A 21,668-nucleotide genomic window follows, 5' to 3' on the forward strand; every position below is an offset into this window, starting at 1 on the left:
TTGTAAATCGATAAATCTCTTTTTTTTACTTCTTCGCTTTAAATATTAATAATTTCCTTTCTCTTCATTTTTCTTTCTATTTGTGTAAATATGTATTGGCGAAAAGTATTTACGAGTGAGTTTCTATATCAAATAGTTTTGATTCTTTTCGTATTCTTAAATCAAACAAATCCTTGCAAATTCTATCTTCTTTTTGCATAGTACTCTTGATCTTCTATAATTTAGAGAGCAGTTCAGTTGCTTTTTTCTCAGATACTTAATTCATTTAATGAAATATAACTCTTTTGTAATTTTTTTATAAAAAGTCTTTTTGCTTAAAAATTTATCTTAAAAAGATGTGAACCATTTTTTACTCTATAAAATTAATTTTTAAATTAAACATCTACTAGCTAAGTGATTCTCAAACTTTTCAACTTCTATATTCTATTCTCTTTATTCTAAACATTTTTGTTTTTTGGTCGATTTTTTTTCGAGTTTTTATTTTAATTTTTTAATGTGTTTAACAACAATGTGCATTCACTTTCCAGAAAATAACATGTCAAAAAATATAATTTTAATAAGACATTTTGATAAAAGGTGAAAAGTATTCAAAAACTTTAGAAAGAGCTTTGTGGAAAATCCACATGCATTTATTTTAAATATAAACTAAACACAATGTAAAAGGTTGAGAATCGCTGACTAGTAACAAAAGTAATGTTACTTGAATTTCATGAGAAGTATTTTGAGCTGATTGTGTTTGCTTGAATGTTTATTTTTTTAATTAGCCATTTTTTATCATTAAAAAATATGAATTAAATAAAGCAAGTTAGGAATTACTCGACTTTTCGGAAACGAATCCTTGTTATTTGACAATCAAATAAGTTTTAAATGCATGTTCATTTAAAAATGGACTTAACTTTCGACATTTAATAAATTGCTGAGTTTGACTTTTGTTCTAATTAATTCATTAGAACATTTATAATAGTAAAAAAGTGGCATTATTATAAATGTTCATCTGCATATTTTTGAATGTAAAAATAAAAAATAATGATAAAAGGCGAATAATTGTTTGTTCAAAAGCACTGGTAAATTCGCTTGAATTGTGATTCTTTGCAATAACACAACGCCAACCAGCCTAATTACTCGCATTATCGTATTGCGTGTAAATTATTATTTTCATTTCATTGAAAGAGTCAGAAAGCATTACTGTAATTATTGGTTTAGTATTTTACCATAATAATTAAGTAAAGGAAGGAAGAAGGATAGAGTAAGAAAGAGGAGAAGTGAGAGAATGAGAAAAATTACTTTATATTCATCTGAACGATATGTCGTTTTATTTTGCACATTTGATGCAAAATGGAAAAAGTTGTTTTTAAAATTTTTCCACGCGAAATTAAACCGTTGTCACACGATCAACTTCAACATATCGTACAGAATCGTTTTGTCAGCTAATAAAATCTTTTTCGTCAAATACAGCCGTATCCATAGAGCTTAAAGACTTCAATCTAGTCTGAAGAACCGAACTACGTTGGCAGTGATTTTTGATTTTCCTATTTAATATCACGTGCATAGTTGAGGCATTGGAAAAGAAAAGAGAGTAAAGAAGAAAATCGGGTGTTAAATATTCGCTTATGTAAGATATTTACTAACCTGTGAACATAAATTATTCCAGCACAGCATAAAAGAAGAAAAAGAACACACACGACAGCTAAAACTTCAGCTGGTAATCTTAATATTCTTGAACAATGAACGAACGATTCATCATACCCTGATGGACAATGAGCACGTCCATCGCACCATATCGATGCATTGACACATGCGAACAATTCAGGACAAATAAATTGACAGTCCTCTATAAAGACAATGTTATAGTAACAATATGAAAATTTAAATAGAAACCCGTTAGAATTGTCATCGTAATTTACCAATTCCTTCAGCACGTGGAGGTCTCCGAGATAATTCTAACCATGTCAATTTATATTCATTGTAGTCGTATATGTCGGGAAGAAATTCAACGGATAACGCAGGAGATGCTTCATGTCGCTGAAAAATTGACTTGTGATGCCATCCGGCACTGAACACTTCAACAACATGACGATTACTATAATCATCCGAAAGCGGACATGCTGTTATTGTAACGCCTTTTAATTATATCCATATATTTTTAAGAACAATGAAAAAATAAAATATTCAGGACAAGAGCATTAGAATTAATTATAGGATTAAAATTATTAGGCTTAAAAAATGTCATCATGTTATATTGTAATTTTGATTATTTTATATTCACTTACTTTCTCCCGTTGTTATGATAACACGAGATTTTGTTGGGCAGTCGAAAGAAGTTTCATCGTCCATTGCTATAGATTTATTGATTGGCAATTCTACAGAAGGATTATACCGACTTATGTAGAAACCACGAAAATTGATGTATAAATATTTTCCAGTCGATGGTTCTATAAGCCATGGTTTTGATTTGCATTCAAGCTATATAATTCATATAATTCACACATTCATACAAGATTAGAATACAATAAAAAATAAGTAAAATTAATTTAAGTAACTAAGTAGAAAAAATCATTTTTTTTAATATTTTATTAATTTTATATTATGAATCATTGAATATCGTGTTTTTATTATTACCTCTCCTTCATTGAGATTAATGACTCCCTCGCTACCCAATTTCCTTCGTGTGTCTTTACACTTTGTTGGAATTAATGGTTTAATGAATTCAAAAGTTGCTTGAAAATTTAATGTATCTGGATCATCATTACGTGTCATGTTGATAGCTGAAAAGTGTACTTCCAATTCTCGACTTGACGATGTATAAGTGAGTGGCAAAACCGATTCAGTTGTTGAATTGCAAATGCAATTTCTTATAAATATAATAGAATCATGCCATGGTCGTTCATAAATTTGCAATTTAGCTGAATTGTCTCCATAGCAAAACGATCTTTGTGTGTCATTTTCAGCTTTTGTGTCACATGTTCGATTTCCTGACATCATTCGATGCACCACAATTTTCACACGTTCGCCTCGTTGAGCTTCAAAGCGATAAACGCAACTGTTTTTCAATAATAAATATTCAATTTTTGGGGTTTAGTATATTTATTATTATATGTATATATAAAAGAAGTGGAAAATATAAAATTGAACGTTTTGTTTTTAGAATTTATAAAGGGAATACGAAAAACTTTTATTATTTTTATTTCAAAATGTTTAAATCATAAAAAACTTACTTTAAATTTATTGCACCACTCCGGCCAAAAAAGAACACATTTCGTATGCTTCTGAAAATAATCGGCTCCATTTGCTGTTCAATTAGGCTACTAACAAATTTTCTATTGCAACCTTGATCATTATCAAAAGGTATTCCATCTTGATACATGTCTACAAATTCATAGTTGATTTTAAAGTTTAATGGTCTATAGATGTTAAAAAAAATAAAATGAGAAAAAAACACGAAGAAAAGAAAATTGAAAAATTTTGAATGAGTAGGCATAAAAAGAAAGTCTTAGGCTAAAATCAAGTCACTGTTGCCTTATGGTTTATTAGACTACGAAAAAAAAAAGGATTTAGAGAATATAAATAAGAGCTTATCATACCTTAAGGCTGTAGACTCTGTTACTTTCAGCTCTAAAGTTGCATACTCATTTGATGATAGGAAGCTTTCTTGTAATGTACATGGTCTCGTATAATTTGAATTCATGACAACATGATCACAACTTCGCGGAATCGAGCCACGACAAAACCTTGCTAAGACGTTCGTATGATTAAGTCCATATCTAAGCATACGTTGGGCATCATTCCTATCATAAATATGGCAGTCTAAATCTTTGCATGTTGGTGGTTCTCTTAATTGACCATCAAATATTCTTAGCATTCCTGAACAATCTTCTTTAAGTGGTTGCAATAACATATTTTCATCCATAGGCCCTTCATAAATTGGAGCGTAATCGAATTTCAAAATCGATAACCAAATTTTAAAGCGAGATGTACTTGTTGACATGCTTCCAGCTCTTCTGAGACTAACCTGTAGTTGATCCATAGAACGTGATGTAATCTCCGTGCCCTGTGAATATGTAATATCGAGTATTTCGTATTAGAATTTTTCAAGACATAAAAAAATCAAATTAGTCACATTAGCCAAGTTAATATTTTACGGAAGGGTTTGTTTCTGTATCTTATTCATGAGTTCAACATACCTGCAAGTGATATAAACACGTTGTGTTAGGTGCAATGGAATGAAGAGGATTTTCTAGAATACCGTAGCCCGTTCCACGTATCCAAAATTCACAGCTCCTCTTACTTTTTGTGTACGTGGGACTTTGAATATCAACAAATGATACTTCTACTTCGAGTTGAAAACCGTTAAAAGCTAATAAATTTGTATCCGGTTGTAGATTATTGAATGTACCATATGGTGCTGTTGTAAATTCAACCAATAATTCAGGTCCACTTGAAGTTGCTTGCGGAACTATTTGACCACCCCCACAAAATTTTAAAATGATGGGATCTCGTGTCGTATAACCATCATAAATTGTTACAAAATCCTATATTGCGTATATATATATATATATATATATATATCAGGAATGAAGAAAAAGGAAAAGTAAAGTTAGGAAATTCATGATATAACTTATTTTGTGTTTTTTGTCTCATGTCAATAAATCTTTCTTTTTTGCTTTCATCCTTTTTCTATCTATATCGTGAGACTAATAAAACAGAAAGCTTTAAAACAAAAGCATCAAAATGAACCAAAATGTTGATGTAAAGGACTGTAAAGTTCTACAGTGTTTAGGATAACGAACTTTGAATTTTAATTCGAATAATTATTTATAAAGCAATTATTAACAAACCTGAACAAAGTCACACTCATTCCAAGTTTGAAGACGAGGTCGAAATTTTTCTTTATCATTTTTTGGTGAGTTAGGACTGCCGGACATTATCCAAACAAGGTTACCCTTTGGCTGCTTGACAGTAATAAGTGCATGCTTCCCCGGTGGGACGTCATGCTAAGGGAAAAATTGAAAAAAAAAAATAAAGAAGGATAAATAAAGTGTCCATCAAGTAGAACGGTGACCTAACGAGTTTAGTGAAACACTATATATGGGTTTTTTGTGCTAATTTGTGAAAACAAGAAGACAACTTTTAAAAATTTTGTGAAGGTTCCTGCACCGAGATATGAGCATTTAAAGATGCAATTTTCGACGTTCTGGAAGTCAAAATGTAACTCCAACATAACAGCACCAAAAAATTTGAAACTTTGCTGTATTTTTGTGCAACCCATACCCAGTAAAATAAGCTAAAAAAAATTTTTCAAAAAAGTTCCACTACAGAGTTATATCCATTTTTCGATTTAAATGCCGAAAAAGTAGTGAAAAAATCGAAAAATTTTCACACTTTTTAATGTGGAATCTATAAACCTTCACCAAAATTCTTTAAATTTTACCTGTTTTTTGTGCAAGAGTTACCTAACAAAATAAGCATAAAATAATTTTTGGATGTAGCTTATATGGTAAGATATAGCCATTTTCCCGTGTAACCTAAGCTCAAAAAATTTAATTTTTTTATAATTTTGAATTTAAATTACGCAAAACTTTATCAAAATTATTGAAAATTCCCCTGAATATTGTGCATAACTGTTCATAAAAAGTTTATTAAAATATAAAAAAAAACCAAAAATATTTTTTTTTAAAAGACTTATTTGAAAAATTATGGACATTTTTTCAAATGAAGGTGTAAAAAATGTAGTAAAAGTTGCTATTTTTTCATATTTTTAACTCTCAGAAGTACAAATCTTGGTATAAATTAACGAAACATTTTTTTGTTTTTATTAAGTATCGATTGCACATAAATTAGACAAAGTTACAAAAAAATTTATTAGTTCCTGTTGAAGTTAGAGCTCAAAATCTAAAAAAAATCAAACTTTTTGACTATCTTGTAAGGGAAAATGGCTATTTTTCTATATATAATCCAAAATTTATATTTTAATAAACTTTTTATGAACAGTTAACGTATGCACAATATTCAGGGGAATTTTCAATAATTTTGATAAAGTCTTGCGTAATTTAAATTCAAAATTATAAAAAAAATTAAATTTTTTGAGCTTAGGTTACACGGGAAAATGGCTATATCTTACCATATAAGCTACTTCCAAAAATTATTTTATGCTTATTTTGTTAGATAACTCTTGCACAAAAAACAGGTAAAATTTAAAGAATTTTGGTGAAGGTTTATAGATTCCACATTAAAAAGTGTGAAAATTTTTCGATTTTTTCACTACTTTTTCGGCACTTAAATCGAAAAATGGATATAACTCTGTAGTGGAACTTTTTTGAAAATTTTTTTTTAGCTTATTTTACTGGGTATGGGTTGCACAAAAATACAGCAAAGTTTCAAATTTTTTGGTGCTGTTATGTTGGAGTTACATTTTGACTTCCAGAACGTCGAAAATTGCATCTTTAAATGCTCATATCTCGGTGCAGGAACCTTCACAAAATTTTTAAAAGTTGTTTTCTTGTTTTCACAAATTAGCACAAAAAACCCATATATAGTGTTTCACTAAACTCGTTAGGTCACCGTTCTACTTGATGGACACATAAATAAATGTAAGAAAAAAAAATGATAAATTGAAGAACATTTTTTAAACCTCTATTGAGCATAATTAATGGTATAATATAAGTTTTTCCTTAAGAATATATTGAATAAGAAAAGGAAAATAAGAGGAAAAAGTTTTTCGTAATGTATTGTGCTAAAATTATGTTATTTCAAGAGAAGTTTGAAAAGTTTTTTAAGGACTATCATTAAAAAAAGAAAAATATCAATTCCACTTACTTGACGTACTGCATAATAGCAAGTGAGGTTTCTTGGATATGTTCCAGGAAAATTTGGGCTCTGTAGTCTACATAATTTTTTATCGCAATTGCTAAATATTCGCGAGCAATAAGTGCCTGGAATCAAGTCACCCAGATAATATTTTAAATCGATTGTGGCATTCTTTCCTCTAGATTTTTGACGTTGTTGCTTATTTTTTGTTAGGTTCACTGAACTTTCATACCAATTACTTTTTATGTATGTCTTGTCATAATCTGTAGTATCATCATCGTCTTCGTTATTGTTGCTACGATCATGATAATTGTCAATTATTTTTGATTTTCTATTTATTTGCTTATTGTCAAATAGATTAGATGAATGATGTGTATCATACTTAGTCAAATTCTCAAAAAATTCAGACTTTATTCCTCCGTATCGTACTACGGATTCTTCTTTTGATAGAAATTTAAAATCTATCCGAAAATCAAAATTATATCCACTTTGATCTCTCAAAAGTTTAAATAATTTTATTGTAAGTACGAGAGAACGTGTTTCGCTATAGAATACGGATGGACCCCATGATTGTCCACAAAACATTCCACCAATTGGAGTACGAGATGCTTCGGAAAATTCTAGATAAGCATCCTGACAACCGTTGTGTGTAAACGACACAAATTTTCCCACAGTAAATCCATTCAGTAGTGTTATCTGTATGAAAAAAAGCAACAGCAACACATTGTTAATACAAAATTCATATCTTTTTAACGGATGGCAAAATAAATGAACATGTTATGAAGTATACAACTGCAATTTTTATATGAAATTATTTTTTGACCCTTACCTGAACTATGTCTCCATGCATGCCACCGGCTGCGGTAAATGTTAGTTGACAAACAAATGGAGTCTTTTCCTCTTTAGGACGATGTAACTCCATATGATACGTCACTCCTATATTTCCATAATACGTTCGATTGCAATCTTTGAAAGTTTTAAATAAAAAAATCATAATAAGTTTCAAATTTTTGGTTTACTGATTGGATATTTTGCGTTTTTAGACTAAAGATTGTTTTATTCAAATATAAATTTTTTTAGCGCATTTTTGAAATTTTTTTCAAAAAGGTAGCTTAATAATGCGAAATCAATATATATATATGTGGTCATACGGAAAAAAATCGCCCCAAAATCGCCCCAAACAAAACTAATACATTGACAACAGATAAATTTGAATTTCAAATAACGGTTACGAAAATTGTTAACAAATGATTTTTTGCATTGTCAGTCAGTCGATTTAAAGAAAAGTCGACGTTTCCTTAACGTAACTCCTAGGATGTTTTAAGACATTCGTCGCAATCAATGTAAACTTGTTGAAAAATAGAAATTTTATAACCGTCATTAGAAATTCAATTTATTTACGTACTGTAAATTTTGTCATTGTGTTAGTGTATTTCCAAAAAATAACCGTCATTTTTTTGTATGACCACATATATACATATTGTGCGAAATGTTCGGTCGTTCGGCTGCTTTTAAAAACTTTTTATCTAGACATCGTAGAGAGCTCGGAATGGTTTTAAAATATCAGTTCCATAAAGTTATTGGCGCCCCGGGCATTTAAAAGTTTGAAATCAACGCATAAATACTATAATTAATGAATTTTTGATTTTCATATACAACAACAACAAAAACAACAACACGTTTTTTCATTGTTTTTCAGTGTTCTTCAATGTTTTTCGATGTTTTTACAGTGTTTACTGAACAATGTTTGAATTTTTTTTACCGCTATAAGGTTTGAATTTTGAAAATCAGTTAAATGACGAAGTTGTTAAATTTCTAGTATGGTGACTTGGAACTTACTGGATCTTGGTTTTTAGGTCTGGACGTGACCACGATCATACAGGATCTCATTTTTGTGGGTCTGGAAGTGACTTATTAATCAATTACTGATCGCTGGGACAAAAATGCGCTTAAGTCCCTCGATCAATAACACGAGGACTTTTGTAATTTTTTCTAAAGAATATTAAATTAAAGAAAAAAAATAAATAAATGAAGACAACTTGAATATCTTAAGTAAATTGCATTTAGCGCTTTTATAATAATTTAGACATCTTGTATCGATATCATATTGTTTTTATATCATTTCAGAATTATAGGCGACACTAACTTAGGAATATTCAATATAATAATTTAAAGAATTTTGAAAACGTTTAAATGTCGAGGTTGCCATAAATATTTGATTAAATTTCAAATAAGAGCTATGAGAATATTTTATCCATTTTAAAAATTTGCGTGGTGTTTTTTTTTTCATTGCTTTTAAGAGGAATTAACACATATATTCTGACTTGATATTTTTTTTTGAAATTAAATACATAACATTTGACTTATTTTTCGCATAAAAAACTAATAGCATTTTTTAAGAGTATACGTTGTTAATATAAATTTAGTTAAATTTCTTAAATAATTTTGAAGGTATTTTAAGGTATGTATATATTCTTCGATATTTGAAAGCTCATTGCTGAATTCTTTCTATAAACAGTCCTGATATAAAAGGTGAGAAAAATATTTAAATGGGTTGGTTGTCAAATTTTGACAGCATACTATTATTGATGTTTAAGAATATTGATTTGATTCATTTCAGCTTAAATTTATGCAGACAAATATTTATTCAAAATTAATCTGATGATGAAAATTTCTTTAACTTCCTCCTTTCCCGCCAAAAAGAAACTTTTTATTCATATAAACCAGAACGTGTTGTAAAATATTCTTCAAAAGAGGAAAACGAGAATCGTTATAGCTTTCAATATATGTAACAACATTTCATTCATATTCTTTTCTCTCTACAGATTTCTCTCTCCTGCTCAATTATGAATTCAACTCAGAACAATTCTTGCATACAAAAAACAAGCGAAAGGAAAGGAAAAGGCAACCAAGAGTTAAAAATTATTGATTTGCCCTTATCAAGATTCAGTCAGGCAAAAAAGAAGCACTTTACGCAAATTTAATTTTCATTAAGTTATGAAGGCATGAATCAAAAGAAAGGAAAGAAATAAAGCAAGACGGATGAGAAGAAATGAATTGAAAATCGGAAATGTTGTGCTAAGGAAAATCACTCAAATGACTAAATCTGATTATTAAGTGTTTTATTTATTTTCAAAATGCCTCAAAGCATACCACCTTTCATTCACAAAAGGATACATCTGAAGAAAATAAACAAACCAAAAAGCCCACAAACCAGATTTGTCTTGTTCTATTATCCACTCATTTGGTCGTCATTCGACAACGTTTTATTAATATAATTTAGGTGATTTGTCGTTCTGTTCCTTATTTAAAAATCAATTTTTTTGATAAACTTCTTTGATTATGAAATTTACAGTTATTTATATATTAGAAGCCACAGGAAACGTTACATCAGAATCTTCCCACCATGCTTTGCGTATTTTTTATTTATGATTTTATTAAAAGAATTTCTCATACCTAATTCAACATAAAATTGAAACCCAATGAAATAATCGAATTTAACAAAATAAGAAAACCTCATATACCTATATACTTTATAGTTATTTAAATAGTTACTTTAATTAACGTTTCTTATTCCTAGGCTTGAAAATTAAATTTCAGTTAACATTACAGTTTGATAATCATGGAAAAAAGTTTTGCTCGGTGGGAGATCATTCTAGTATATTAATATAATTTAAGTCATTTGTTCTCATGTCTGACATTCCGCTCTGATCTCATCTAATTTTTTAAGATTTATTTGTATTAATAGGGATTTTCGGGAAAAAATCTCAATCCCGGGATTATGGGATTTGAAAAACTGATCCCGGGATCAATCCCGGGATTGAGTGATGAAAAAAAGTATTTTAATGATATTGATAATTTGAAAAAATAACATGTTTTTGGCCAAATTCCAGTACAAATGTAATACTAATTTTTTTATTAGAAATTTTAGGACTCAATGAATCATTTCAAACAGACACAAATGTGAGAAAGTAAAAGACAAGTATAACTTCGAAAAATTCTCCCGATCTTGATAGATTTTTCGGGATTTTGGGATATTTCGGGATTCTGAGTGAAATCCCTACTTATTATGTAGATCCTAATAGAAGTCCGAATAATCGTTAAATTAAAATATTCTCTAGCAAGAATTTTGAACAGTCAAAATATTTGAAAAGTTTATTGTTTTTTTGATTTTATGATTATCAAATACTAAACAAATTGTGTGGGATAAAACTTAAATAAAGTATTATCTAGAAAAAGTGAAGATTTGGGTTTAAATTAATAAAGATTTGATCATAAATTGATTTCGACTGTCGATCTTGTTTACGATAAAGAGTGGTAGATTGAGACGATATTTGAACAAATACAGACCACATTACAGACAAATCAAACACTCATTTTAAATCATTTAAAACTTATTGTATATTTTAGATTTAAAAATTTCATCACTTACGTGTGCAAAATCTCGGCTCATCACTATTATCTCCACAATCGTCATTATTATCACAAAATTGAGCGAGTGAAATGCATTTATTATTCGCACATGTATATTCGCTAATTGAACACTTTTGGTTGTTATAGTTGTTGACTGCTGTTGACCTCTGTTGTGATTGCTTCACACTTAATATTGTTGTTGCAACATAGCACAGACATAATAATATTATATTGATTTTGTTTGCATTCTTCATTGTATCACTTTTTTATTATTTCCTATTCTTTAATTTGATTGAATTTATTATTCACTTATTTTTATTACTTTTTTTATTTACTTAAATGTAACACCTTGGCTTCTTACTAATAGCTATTATGCTTTCTATTTTGCTTATGCTAAAACTATATGCGTATTAATTTTTCATACGAATGATTTTCAATACGTCTTGATTACTCTTTTCTTGATTTATTCACACATTTCATTCAGGTTTATTGCTTTCACATTATGTCTTAAATAATTGAACAATGTTCGCGAATAAAGTTAATATCTTCATATTATGTCAATCATTATGGAGTGTTTGTCGTATCTTTTTCCGATGTTTAACAAATAAATAGCAGAAATCAAAATTTTCACTTCATTGTCGTTACATGTTTTTTTTTCTATTGCATCATTTATAACAATATATTATTTGGATGAGACATTGACAAGTGTAAACTGCAACTATTGAATAGCTCATCAATCTATAAAAGTATATTAAAGTTAATCGATAATCAAGACAAAGAAAGAAAAAGAACTTGATGATGGAAAAATGGGTAAAATGTATAGAAAATACGTTGAATGGTTAAGTAATACGAATGATAGAATGTTATAAAATGAGGACTAAAAAAGTTGGTGGACGTCGAGTTGATTATATTCCCAGTATTTTTTTCAATTTTCCTTTTGCTTTTCTTTCCACTCTTCACAATTTTTCTCTACTCTTTCATTTATTTGTGTCAAGTTCTATCTGTGTCAAACAAAAGTAATATAAATATAAATTTCTTTATAAGCACAGGAATTATATTGAATATAAAAATTAAGTGTACCAAGGAAATTGATGAAAGGAAACATAAAATAAAGTATGTATAGAGCCAATTGCTGCTTTAGAATATAATTTGAACTTAATTAAATCCTATTTTACTCAACATTGACATGAATCTAATAAATGATGGTTCTCAGGTTTAATAAAATAAATAAACATAAACATTATTAAAATTCATTTTAAGACAAATAATTATCTGATCTGTAGGTCGTAAAAGGACTTCAAAAGAACAAAAACATAAAAAGGGATAAAACAAAAAAAATCTACCAACAATTAAAGGTTTCCAATTTTACGATTAAACTTAACTTAATAAAAATTGTGTTTGATATTTTATTTCATACTTTGAAATATTAAATAAAGAAAAAGTGAAGATAAATTGTGTACACATTTTGATATTTTGTCAAAAGCTTTCTTCCTCTATGCCAGTGGGGGCCACATTTTTATGCCACGGCACACCTCAGTTTTTGAAAAAAATTTGCATCACACCATATTTTTTTACACAGCATACCAATATAGTAAATTGTTCAATTGAGCGTAATGATCTACTTTAACCCCAAGAGTTTATTATTGAATCGGAGAACTTTTTAAAAACCATCCACTTATTGAAAGGAATTTCAAAAAAAAAATCATTGTGCCGGGGTACATGGCTCTATGCTAAAGACATATCAAGTCCACGCCTTTAATCACCTCTTATGTTTGATTTCAATCTTTTATATTGTGAATATCCATATTTAGCATTAAAAGATTTTTAATGACTTCGCAAAAATTATTTCCTGTTACTTCGCCTTTCATTTGTTTCTTTCATTCATATTGAGTTAATATCGCATGGCACACAAAATTTAGAATAAAATAAACTTTTTCTTTCTATTTTGACACTATTCATGTGACAATATTTTTGAATAATTTTTCGCTTCGATTCTTTTATCTATCCCTAAAATCTCAAAATAGGCACAAAAATATTCTTAATCATTTGTTTTTTCAGAATTTTTTTAAAATGGAAAAAGAATTCACCACAATGCTTACAAGCTAAAAACCCTAATCAGTTATTTCTTATTCACATGAGAGAGAGAAAATTTTAATAATATGAATCAGGAAAATATTTTATTTTATAAAAGCAAATAGAAAAAATATAAAAAAATTGGCCTGATTTTTCATTCAAACAGCATGAGAAATTCCGATTTTTCTTTTTCTCTTTTTTTAGTTGGTCAATTTAAGCAATAAGAAAAAATTGTTTATTTCAAGGGCAATCATTTCACTGAATTTTAATTTATTTTAATATTTTCGCTTTTCATTTATATATTAAGTTTTATACTTTTTTTAAGGTTTAAGCAAAAAGAGATGAAAAAGATCATTTTATTCTATCTATAGAACATTATTAAAGAAAAGCAAACAAAAGAAAAACTTTCGCCAACATCTAATTGAATTTTCATCTTGATAATTCTCATTTAGCTCATCTCATCCCATAAAAAACAAATATTTTCTCCCACTGTACTTTATCTTTACGTATTTAAAAAGCATAAGCTTCTTAATTGATAATCAATGACTGATAATCTTTTTTGCACCATTGATATGAGAATCTTATTACATTAACTTTAAATGATGTTTAAAAATGCACTATATATTAAATACTCCTTTATGTTGGTAGTTTTTATAACATCATAAACTCAACACTGAATTAATTTATACCAAAATTTTATTTTTTCCATCTTTACTAAACTGCAAAAAATTGAATAATGTGAGAAAACTTTATTCTGAAAAGAGCACAAGCAAAAATGGTTAAGAGAAAAGGAATTTTCTGTAGGGTGCAGCAGACACTTGTGTTGGTGGATAGGATTTAGAGTATATCTTTTTTTTATGGAGCTTGCGCATTGAAAAGTTTCCTACTCAAAACACAATACTGTCGCGCTCTTTCCCTTTTATTTTTTCTCATATCATTTTCAACACTTACTATTTTAATGTTTCTTTATATTATTTTTTCCTCTGTGTCTTTACTCATTAATCGTCTACGAAATCTGTGATTGAAATCTCAGCAATTCAATTGAAACACTAATAACATGAGTAATCAAGGTACACAATGTGTCGAAAATGAGAAGCTTTTATTACTTTATGTTATCACTGCATATTCAGTGCGGCACAACATTAGTTTAATTTAGGGGTTATAAATTATGATTGTTATTATGATTTTCATGTATAAGATTAAACTAAAAAAAAAACGAATCCTCCCGAATTAAATTTTTTGTATCAAATATATTGCACAAATAAAACTTGTCGTTACCAAAAGGAGCAATTTTTATTTATTTATTTTCAACAAAAATGAAAATTTATGAGATTTTCATCCGAGTTGTAGAAAACCACTGTGGAATAGTTTATCACCCAAGGGAGAAAAAGCTTCTATGCACACCGAGAATGAGTAAATAACTTGGAATGAGAGAGAATTTTCCGCGGTTAAGTATTTCCTAATGTGGTGCGTTTGTATGCGGAATTGTTGAAATAAAAATTTCTGAATGAATTTTTTTACACTGACTCGTTTTTCTCAAATTTTCTCTTGTTCGTCGATTCCTTTTCCTCAACATTATACTTCTCGTCTCAGCTTGGTACGTGTTGTCGAGTTCACTACACTAAAAGCTTTAACCATTTTCTTATTAATATGTGTGCGATATTGCTGAGATTTTTGTACTTCGTCTGCTCAAAATATATTTGCGTTATTTCAAACTCAATAAAGCTCTCTCATTTTTTTTCTCGTAGCTTGTCGTTTTGTTTTATTTCAAAGTTAAAAGTATAGAATGGAAAAAGGTCTGTGTGTCGTATTTTCAATGCAAGAAGAGAATATGTGTTGACTTTTCTTATAAGCATGAGATTGTCGGAACAAAAATCAGTTGCTTTTGAGCTCTTGCTATTGTAAATAGTCGTGTTAAAAAATAATTTTCTTTTAAGTTTCTTAAGGCTTTATTTTTTTAAAGTCAACATAGTCTTGTATAACAGTTTTTCTCTAATATTTTTCAACCTGTGCATTTATTCAAATTTAAATAATTATTATAATTTATAGTTCGGTCAAATCATTACACTCGTTTATCTTGAAACAGTTTACAAGTGCTCTTTCGTGTATAGCGATTAAAGTAGAAATAAAAAAAAAATAAATAATTTAGTTTTTCATTTTGCAACAGTTTGCAATCTCCACAATTCTATCTCAGTTTAGTGCTGCGATTGCGCCAATAGAATTTTTGTGCAAAGTGACAGTGTTGTTTATAGCATTTTCCCGTATTTTTTTTGTTGGCTTTAAAAATTGTTTATCTTCTTCAATAAATCCTTAACATGAGTAAATACGATGTCTCGGATTTTGATGCTGACGAATTAAATCATGCGATTGATGATACGAATTTTCCAAATTCTCATCACATATCAGAATCAGTGACGTCTGCAAACAATATAATCAATGATGAGAACGAGGGATCTAGAAGACATACAGCTTCATCAATGCCCATGCCTGTTAAACGAAATGGACACATTTCAAAATCATTTAGCGATGATGTATTTGATGTGCCAGGCACACCAAAAACACCACGTTCAATCCCAACACCAGGTAATTGTGAGTGTCTTTTAAATTTTAGTTTTGTATAGAGATGACACAAGACGAACAACAATCAGGGTTGGTTAATAACAATGTCTTTAATTTTTTTTCTTGAAAAATTTATTGCTCAAACTAACTTTTGAAAGGTAGTTTGGTATTTTCATTAAAAATAAATCCTGACATTAGTAATCTCCAGCCCTGCCAACAAGAGTACGATTCCATACTTCAGCATCACAACAACAAATTTTAAAAGAACTTGTTATTTCTATAAAAAGGAATTTTAGCCTTGACTATGATTTAAAATCATTTTTAACCATGAAATGTCGTATTTTGTCTCTTTCTTTTTGCAAAACAAACAGTAAGCTATTTTTTTATATCTTAAGTTAGCAAAAATTTAAATTTAAAATACTTTAAAATAAATTAATTTCAACAGAACTACATAAATCCCTTGTCTTAATTCGCTAGCTTTGCATTCATTCTCGTATGGGATCAAAATGTTATCACACAAAAAATTTCCTCAAAAGACAATCTGTACAGTAATATCAATTGGAATTAATTATGAAAACAAATTAAAACTCGTAAAGAGAGACAAATGACCCATTAATGAGCATATTGGAAATGACAGCGGGAGTGTAAAACTGCAAATGATATTGCTAAATGTGTGCATTATATACATACATAAGGCAACATTGCCCTTTCAAATAGTCATACTCTCCCATACTGACCAACAACGACATTTTAAAAACGAGGAACAGATATAAAAACCAGCTTTAAATATGTTCACTCTAATAATTAATACAGCAACAACTCAGTTATTGCGACAAAACAGGAATTTAGCACATAAATTATATTAAAATTTATAAAAACAAATTGTATATAGATTTATGATAATTAAAACAAGTCATTGCAGTTATTAGTGTCCAAATGTGACACTTAAACAAAATAATAACCCACAAAAAATTGTCTAATCACAGAATTACTTTTATGTTCAATGTCAATTATTGAACTATTGTTGGTATTATTCCTGAAATCACAACCACTATAGAAATAACAAGAACAGCGATAAAATACATCCGATTTCAACAAAATTGACTTCTGTAAGAGAAATAAAAAAAAACTTTAATTTTATTCTCAACGTTGTTTTACGTGGAACGATGACTAATTTCAGTAACGATGGGAATTTTTCTTCATCGTAAATTACTTCATCGATAGACATCACACTTTGTTAATCATTTAGAACATATCAAATTACAGCTACGCTTTATTATCACATTATTACGTTGATTTCTAGATTTATAGATAATATTTAAATTCAACTTTTTTGGTGGTAAATTTTTGTTGTTTTTCGTTAAATTCAATAGGGCACGAAAAGTGTGCATTTCATCATGATTTGGAACTTGACCACCGTCCATCAACACGAGAAGATTTAATATCAGATATGGCAAATTCTTATCGAATGTTGCTATCCAGTCTAGGCGAAAATCCTAACAGACAGGTAAATATTCTCATCAGTATTAAAAATGGAACAAATGCCTATAAGCAAAAAGTATTGCAATCAATACCTGAATGCTGAAAATTCATATTATTTATCAAAAATAACATGAATGTTCATTTGGCCTAAATAAACAAGAGCACGAAAAATAATTTAGTGAAAATCTTTTTAATTAATTGAAAATTTAATTGTTTTAGGGACTTTTGAAAACACCGGAACGTGCTGCAAAGGCAATGTTATATTTTACAAAAGGATATGATCAAAGTTTGGAGGAAGCTTTAAATGGAGCCATATTTGATGAGGATCATGATGAAAGTATGTACAAATTTTAAAAGACCTAATAAACAGGTGTGACATTTCAAAACACTCAAACAATCACTCAACAAGTTTTTTTGGGAAGAAATTTGCAGAAAATTTTAATTACATTTTTTCCATTCATTATTTAACATTGGCATACAATTTGATGACTCAGTTGTTAACATTTATAAAATGCTATAAAATTTAATAGTCATGTGTTAAATGTTCCACTTTTTCTTTCTAATTCCTTGGGTAATTTCTTAGTGATGTATATGAGAATTTTTGACCCTTTTTTTAAATACCTATTCAACCATTAAATTCTGTTTGTCAAACATTACCCGCATATATTAATTCAAGTACTGATAGATTTGTTGATGTTCATCTTTAAATGACATAAATTCATAGAAAAGGAATTTTCCATAACGATAAAAAAATTCTCTTTTATAGTTAACAAAATTAATTAAAACTTCAAAAGAATAGAATCAAATTGTAAATATTATTAATTTTTATTTTAGTGGTAATGGTGAAGGATATAGAGATGTTTTCAATGTGTGAGCATCATCTAGTACCATTCTATGGTAAAGTTTCAATAGGATACATACCATGCAAGAAAATTTTGGGATTGAGTAAGCTGGCAAGGTATTTAATAATCTAAATATTTCAAATTATATATTAATGAATGATTGATTAATTGTTTTCATTTCCATAAAATTTAATGATAGAATTGTTGAAATATTTTCACGTCGATTGCAAGTACAAGAAAGATTAACAAAACAAATAGCTGTGGCAGTAACTCAAGCCGTTCAACCATCAGGTGTTGCGGTTATTATTGAAGGTGAGAGAATAATATATTTAAAAGCTAATTCATGTCGTCTCCATGCTTTATCTCCTCACAATATTTTGTAATTTAGTCTCTTAAACAGAGCTTCTTGAATTTTTCTTGCACTCTATAATATATATATATAACTTTTTTTTTGGTTTCAAGATGAGATACAATCAAAATAACAACCATAAAAATCATTTCAAACCATTGAAAAACATTTAGATAAGGAAAGACATCAACTAATAAACATCTTCTTTTCTTTTCAGGTGTTCACATGGTAAGATTGGCATCTCAATTCATTCTCTTTTACTCTCTGTTTTGATTTCGTTGTACCCCCAGTTTTTTTTTTTTTTTCTTATTTTCTGAATGAGTGATGAGAGCAGCAATGATGTTCATTTTCTTATTTTTACTCTACACTTCTTTAATTTTTGTTTTTAACCATTCTTCATTTATTTATTTGATTTAAAAAAAATCTTTTGGTTTATTTTTCTTTTCTACTTCTGAATGTGCTTATTGTGTGATTCTGTTGAAAAAACCAATTTTGAGCATGTTCGTCTTTTATTTATTTTAATGAGCGCAATTACATGATTCTTTTGTGTTGACAAGTGAAATTATCGGTAGCAACTAAATATGGGTATGATGCGGGGCAAATACCAACTTAATATAATAAAAGAGGAGATGAGTAAATGGTATTTGCAAAAATTATAAAAAGATCCGTCTAGAGATAAAAGTTTTGTTTTCAGATCTGAATAATTTTCATTAAACAGCAAAAACGATGAATAAAATTAGTGTTCATCAAACAAAAATATATATTTATGTTCTGTGTAGATCTTTAGGCGTTCAATTTAACAGCTAGTTTATTATAATTTAGATTTTTTCGGATTCTACATTTATGACATCATTTTGTTCTTTCGGCACCTTCAAAATCTTAGAAAGATGAAAATATTGCTCTTTAATCGAAAAAAAAACTTGTTTTACAAGCAAAAAACTAACTCGAAAAAGAAGTGAAAGAATAAACTGAATAAATAAAGCAAAATCAAGCACGAGACAAGATTGAATAACTTTAAAAAGGAAAGATCGATAAGCGTCATAAATATTTGACAACATTAAATATTTTTTCTTCTTAATTTTTGGGTATAACAGTTACTGACCACTCTTCCATAAATATTTTATGGCAGTAAAATTCATTTTTTTTTTTTATTTTAGTAACCAAATATTTAATAGTGACTCTAATAGCGCTATTAAATTCAAAAATTTAAAACTAATTATTTTTAACTTTATCGATATTTTTAACTCACGACGTCCATAATTTAGAAGAAAATGTCCGAGAATCCAAATCTAATATCTGAGATTGCAAAATATCTTATATATATTTATGTTTTATTTATCATTATCTAAAGCATGTTTTTTGGTTATTTTTCGCAGTGCATGGTGATGAGAGGAGTCAGTAAAACGCAAAGTAAAACAGTGACAAGTACAATGCTTGGAGTATTTAGAGATGATCCAAAAACACGAGAAGAATTTTTGAATCTTGCGCGTTCAAAATAACTGAATTAAAAAGTATTGATAATATGTGCAATGTTTTTTGAAAGAACAATACGTATATTTTTTTTAACATTATTTAAATTGTTTTATACAAAATGTTTTATTGTAATAATAACGAATTTTTAAAAGAAAGTTGTTGAATGAATATAACAAAAGGACCATTATTGAATGAATAATTTTTTTATAACAATCCAATGATAATGACCATGATGCAAAGATTATTACTGAATATAATAAGATATTATTTAAAGGCAAAATAGTAATATTTTTGTCTCCCTATTTCGACGTCTATACAATAAAACCTTATGGTATAATAAAGAACAGAATTGAAAAAAAAAAAATTTAAACTTGTTTTTTATTAGCACCAACAATACCAATCGACCAATATTTGAATTTTTATTATTAGTTTTTCGAAAACAACAGAAACTCTCAAGTTCAAATAAATGGAGAATCAAAGAAGGAGTGTTACTTATTAAAGTCTGACAATCAAAGGTATTTGTCAAGATTAACTTAGTTTTAATTCCTTCTGTCGAATATTTATATACACTAAATTAACAAGTTAAGCTAGTCTCGCATCAACATGGCTGCGCATGTATATAATAATTTAAAATTAAGTATAACAAAAAATTCTTTTTTAATCTGATTTGTTAAATTGACCTGAAATGACCCTGTTGTAAAAATGACATGTTGTTTATGTACTTACCGAAACGGTAATCTCACGTTAACTAATTTATCTTCAACATATTATAAAGATCATCAATGGCAATTGAAGGAGGAGAACAAGTTGTTTCTTATAAGAACTCTTATCTGCTGTTAAAACTCATATTAAATATTTTTATGAGTATTTTATAGCCATCCATTTCAGTCGATTGTTTTTGTGTGGGATGTATGACAAGGAGGATTTTTTTTTTTTGCGACAAACAGTGTTTTCAAATGATTAAAAAGAAAAAAAGCAGAAAAGGAAGGAGAAGAAAAAACTGCGAACTCATCAATTTTAAAGAATCATACAGCGGAGCATTCTGCTGCATATTGTAAAAATAAGAGAAGATAGCAAAAACCACTTAATTCAAGAGTAGCGAAAAGAAAAAAAAACTCAATGAATATGGAATAAAGAGCGACGACAAAGAACTAAATGTCTTCTTATAAAAGTTGTACCTACAACCATATATACTCATGTCGACGATCGTCGTTAAGATTTTTAGCAAACTAAAAACCCTCAACAAATTTTACTGATTCGTCGTCTGGAATATGAAGCTTTAAAGAAATCGATTAAAAATAAAAACATTCATTTTATACTTATTAATTGAGTAAATCCGATAAATGCGCTAAAATATGTGTGCACTCAACTCAACCTTGCTGTTGAGTCGAAAAGACTTGAAATGGAAAGACATTATTTTTTGTCAAAGATTAAGTCAAACTCGACCATTTTAAATTGAATGATTTTTTGACACTAAACCACACTGAATTAATCAGCATATATGAATGTATGCGAAGTTTAAAAAAAGTAAGAACAGGCCTAACAAAAAAATTGTTTCACCGCACGACATAAAACAAATAAATATGATTTGGATCTGGAATAAGATGGAAATGAAGAAAACCCAAATCATAAAATCTTTTTTTTTTTAACTTCAAAAGCAATTTTTTATTGGC

At 28.4% G+C, this 21,668-nt stretch overlaps 2 protein-coding genes across 3 annotated transcripts; one reads left to right on the forward strand and one right to left on the reverse strand.

Annotated features, from left to right (window-relative positions):
• On the reverse strand, nucleotides 1-11,943 carry LOC139088102 (uncharacterized). The gene is made up of 12 exons (XM_070637148.1): nucleotides 11,237-11,943; nucleotides 7,634-7,770; nucleotides 6,814-7,500; nucleotides 4,836-4,991; nucleotides 4,182-4,529; nucleotides 3,582-4,048; nucleotides 3,216-3,401; nucleotides 2,620-3,040; nucleotides 2,271-2,463; nucleotides 1,905-2,120; nucleotides 1,630-1,831; nucleotides 1-1,529 (listed from the first exon to the last, which is right to left on the reverse strand). Exons 1-12 carry the CDS (start codon nucleotides 11,469-11,471, stop codon nucleotides 1,424-1,426), a joined length of 3,354 nt encoding a protein of 1,117 aa, XP_070493249.1. The 5' UTR covers nucleotides 11,472-11,943; the 3' UTR covers nucleotides 1-1,423.
• A 3,265-nt stretch (nucleotides 11,944-15,208) lies between these two features.
• Pu (GTP cyclohydrolase punch) lies at nucleotides 15,209-20,352 on the forward strand. 2 transcript variants are annotated; one of them, XM_070637397.1, is made up of 7 exons: nucleotides 15,209-15,879; nucleotides 17,223-17,356; nucleotides 17,551-17,668; nucleotides 18,166-18,289; nucleotides 18,373-18,485; nucleotides 18,740-18,750; nucleotides 19,899-20,352. In XM_070637397.1, the coding sequence occupies exons 1-7, from the start codon at nucleotides 15,606-15,608 to the stop codon at nucleotides 20,019-20,021; spliced, it is 897 nt and encodes a 298-aa protein (XP_070493498.1). In that variant the 5' UTR covers nucleotides 15,209-15,605; the 3' UTR covers nucleotides 20,022-20,352. The 2 variants fall into 2 exon arrangements, with proteins under 2 accessions (XP_070493498.1, XP_070493499.1); XM_070637398.1 differs by having other exon boundaries at nucleotides 15,219-15,873; nucleotides 19,899-20,350.
• The last annotated feature ends 1,316 nt before the right edge of the window (nucleotides 20,353-21,668 follow it).

The sequence above is a fragment of the Chironomus tepperi genome, unplaced genomic scaffold, assembly GCF_022539635.2.
Source record: "Chironomus tepperi strain 1889 unplaced genomic scaffold, CSIRO-AGI_Ctep_v1 contig_161, whole genome shotgun sequence".
Taxonomy (NCBI): domain Eukaryota; kingdom Metazoa; phylum Arthropoda; class Insecta; order Diptera; family Chironomidae; genus Chironomus; species Chironomus tepperi.

Bases quoted from the DNA above. Each gene is read 5' to 3' on its own strand.
- LOC139088102 (XM_070637148.1), bottom strand. From the start codon at position 11,471: ATGAAGAATGCAAACAAAATCAATATAATATTATTATGTCTGTGCTAT. The intron at 3,041-3,215 runs GTAAGTTTTTTA...ATTGAAAAACAG, and splicing joins AGTGGTGCAATAAATTTAAA to TTGCGTTTATCGCTTTGAAG. The intron at 1,530-1,629 runs GTTAGTAAATAT...GATATTAAATAG, and splicing joins GGAATAATTTATGTTCACAG to GAAAATCAAAAATCACTGCC.
- Pu (XM_070637397.1), top strand. From the start codon at position 15,606: ATGAGTAAATACGATGTCTCGGATTTTGATGCTGACGAATTAAATCAT. The intron at 17,357-17,550 runs GTAAATATTCTC...TAATTGTTTTAG, and splicing joins GCGAAAATCCTAACAGACAG to GGACTTTTGAAAACACCGGA. The intron at 17,669-18,165 runs GTATGTACAAAT...TTTTTATTTTAG, and splicing joins TGATGAGGATCATGATGAAA to TGGTAATGGTGAAGGATATA.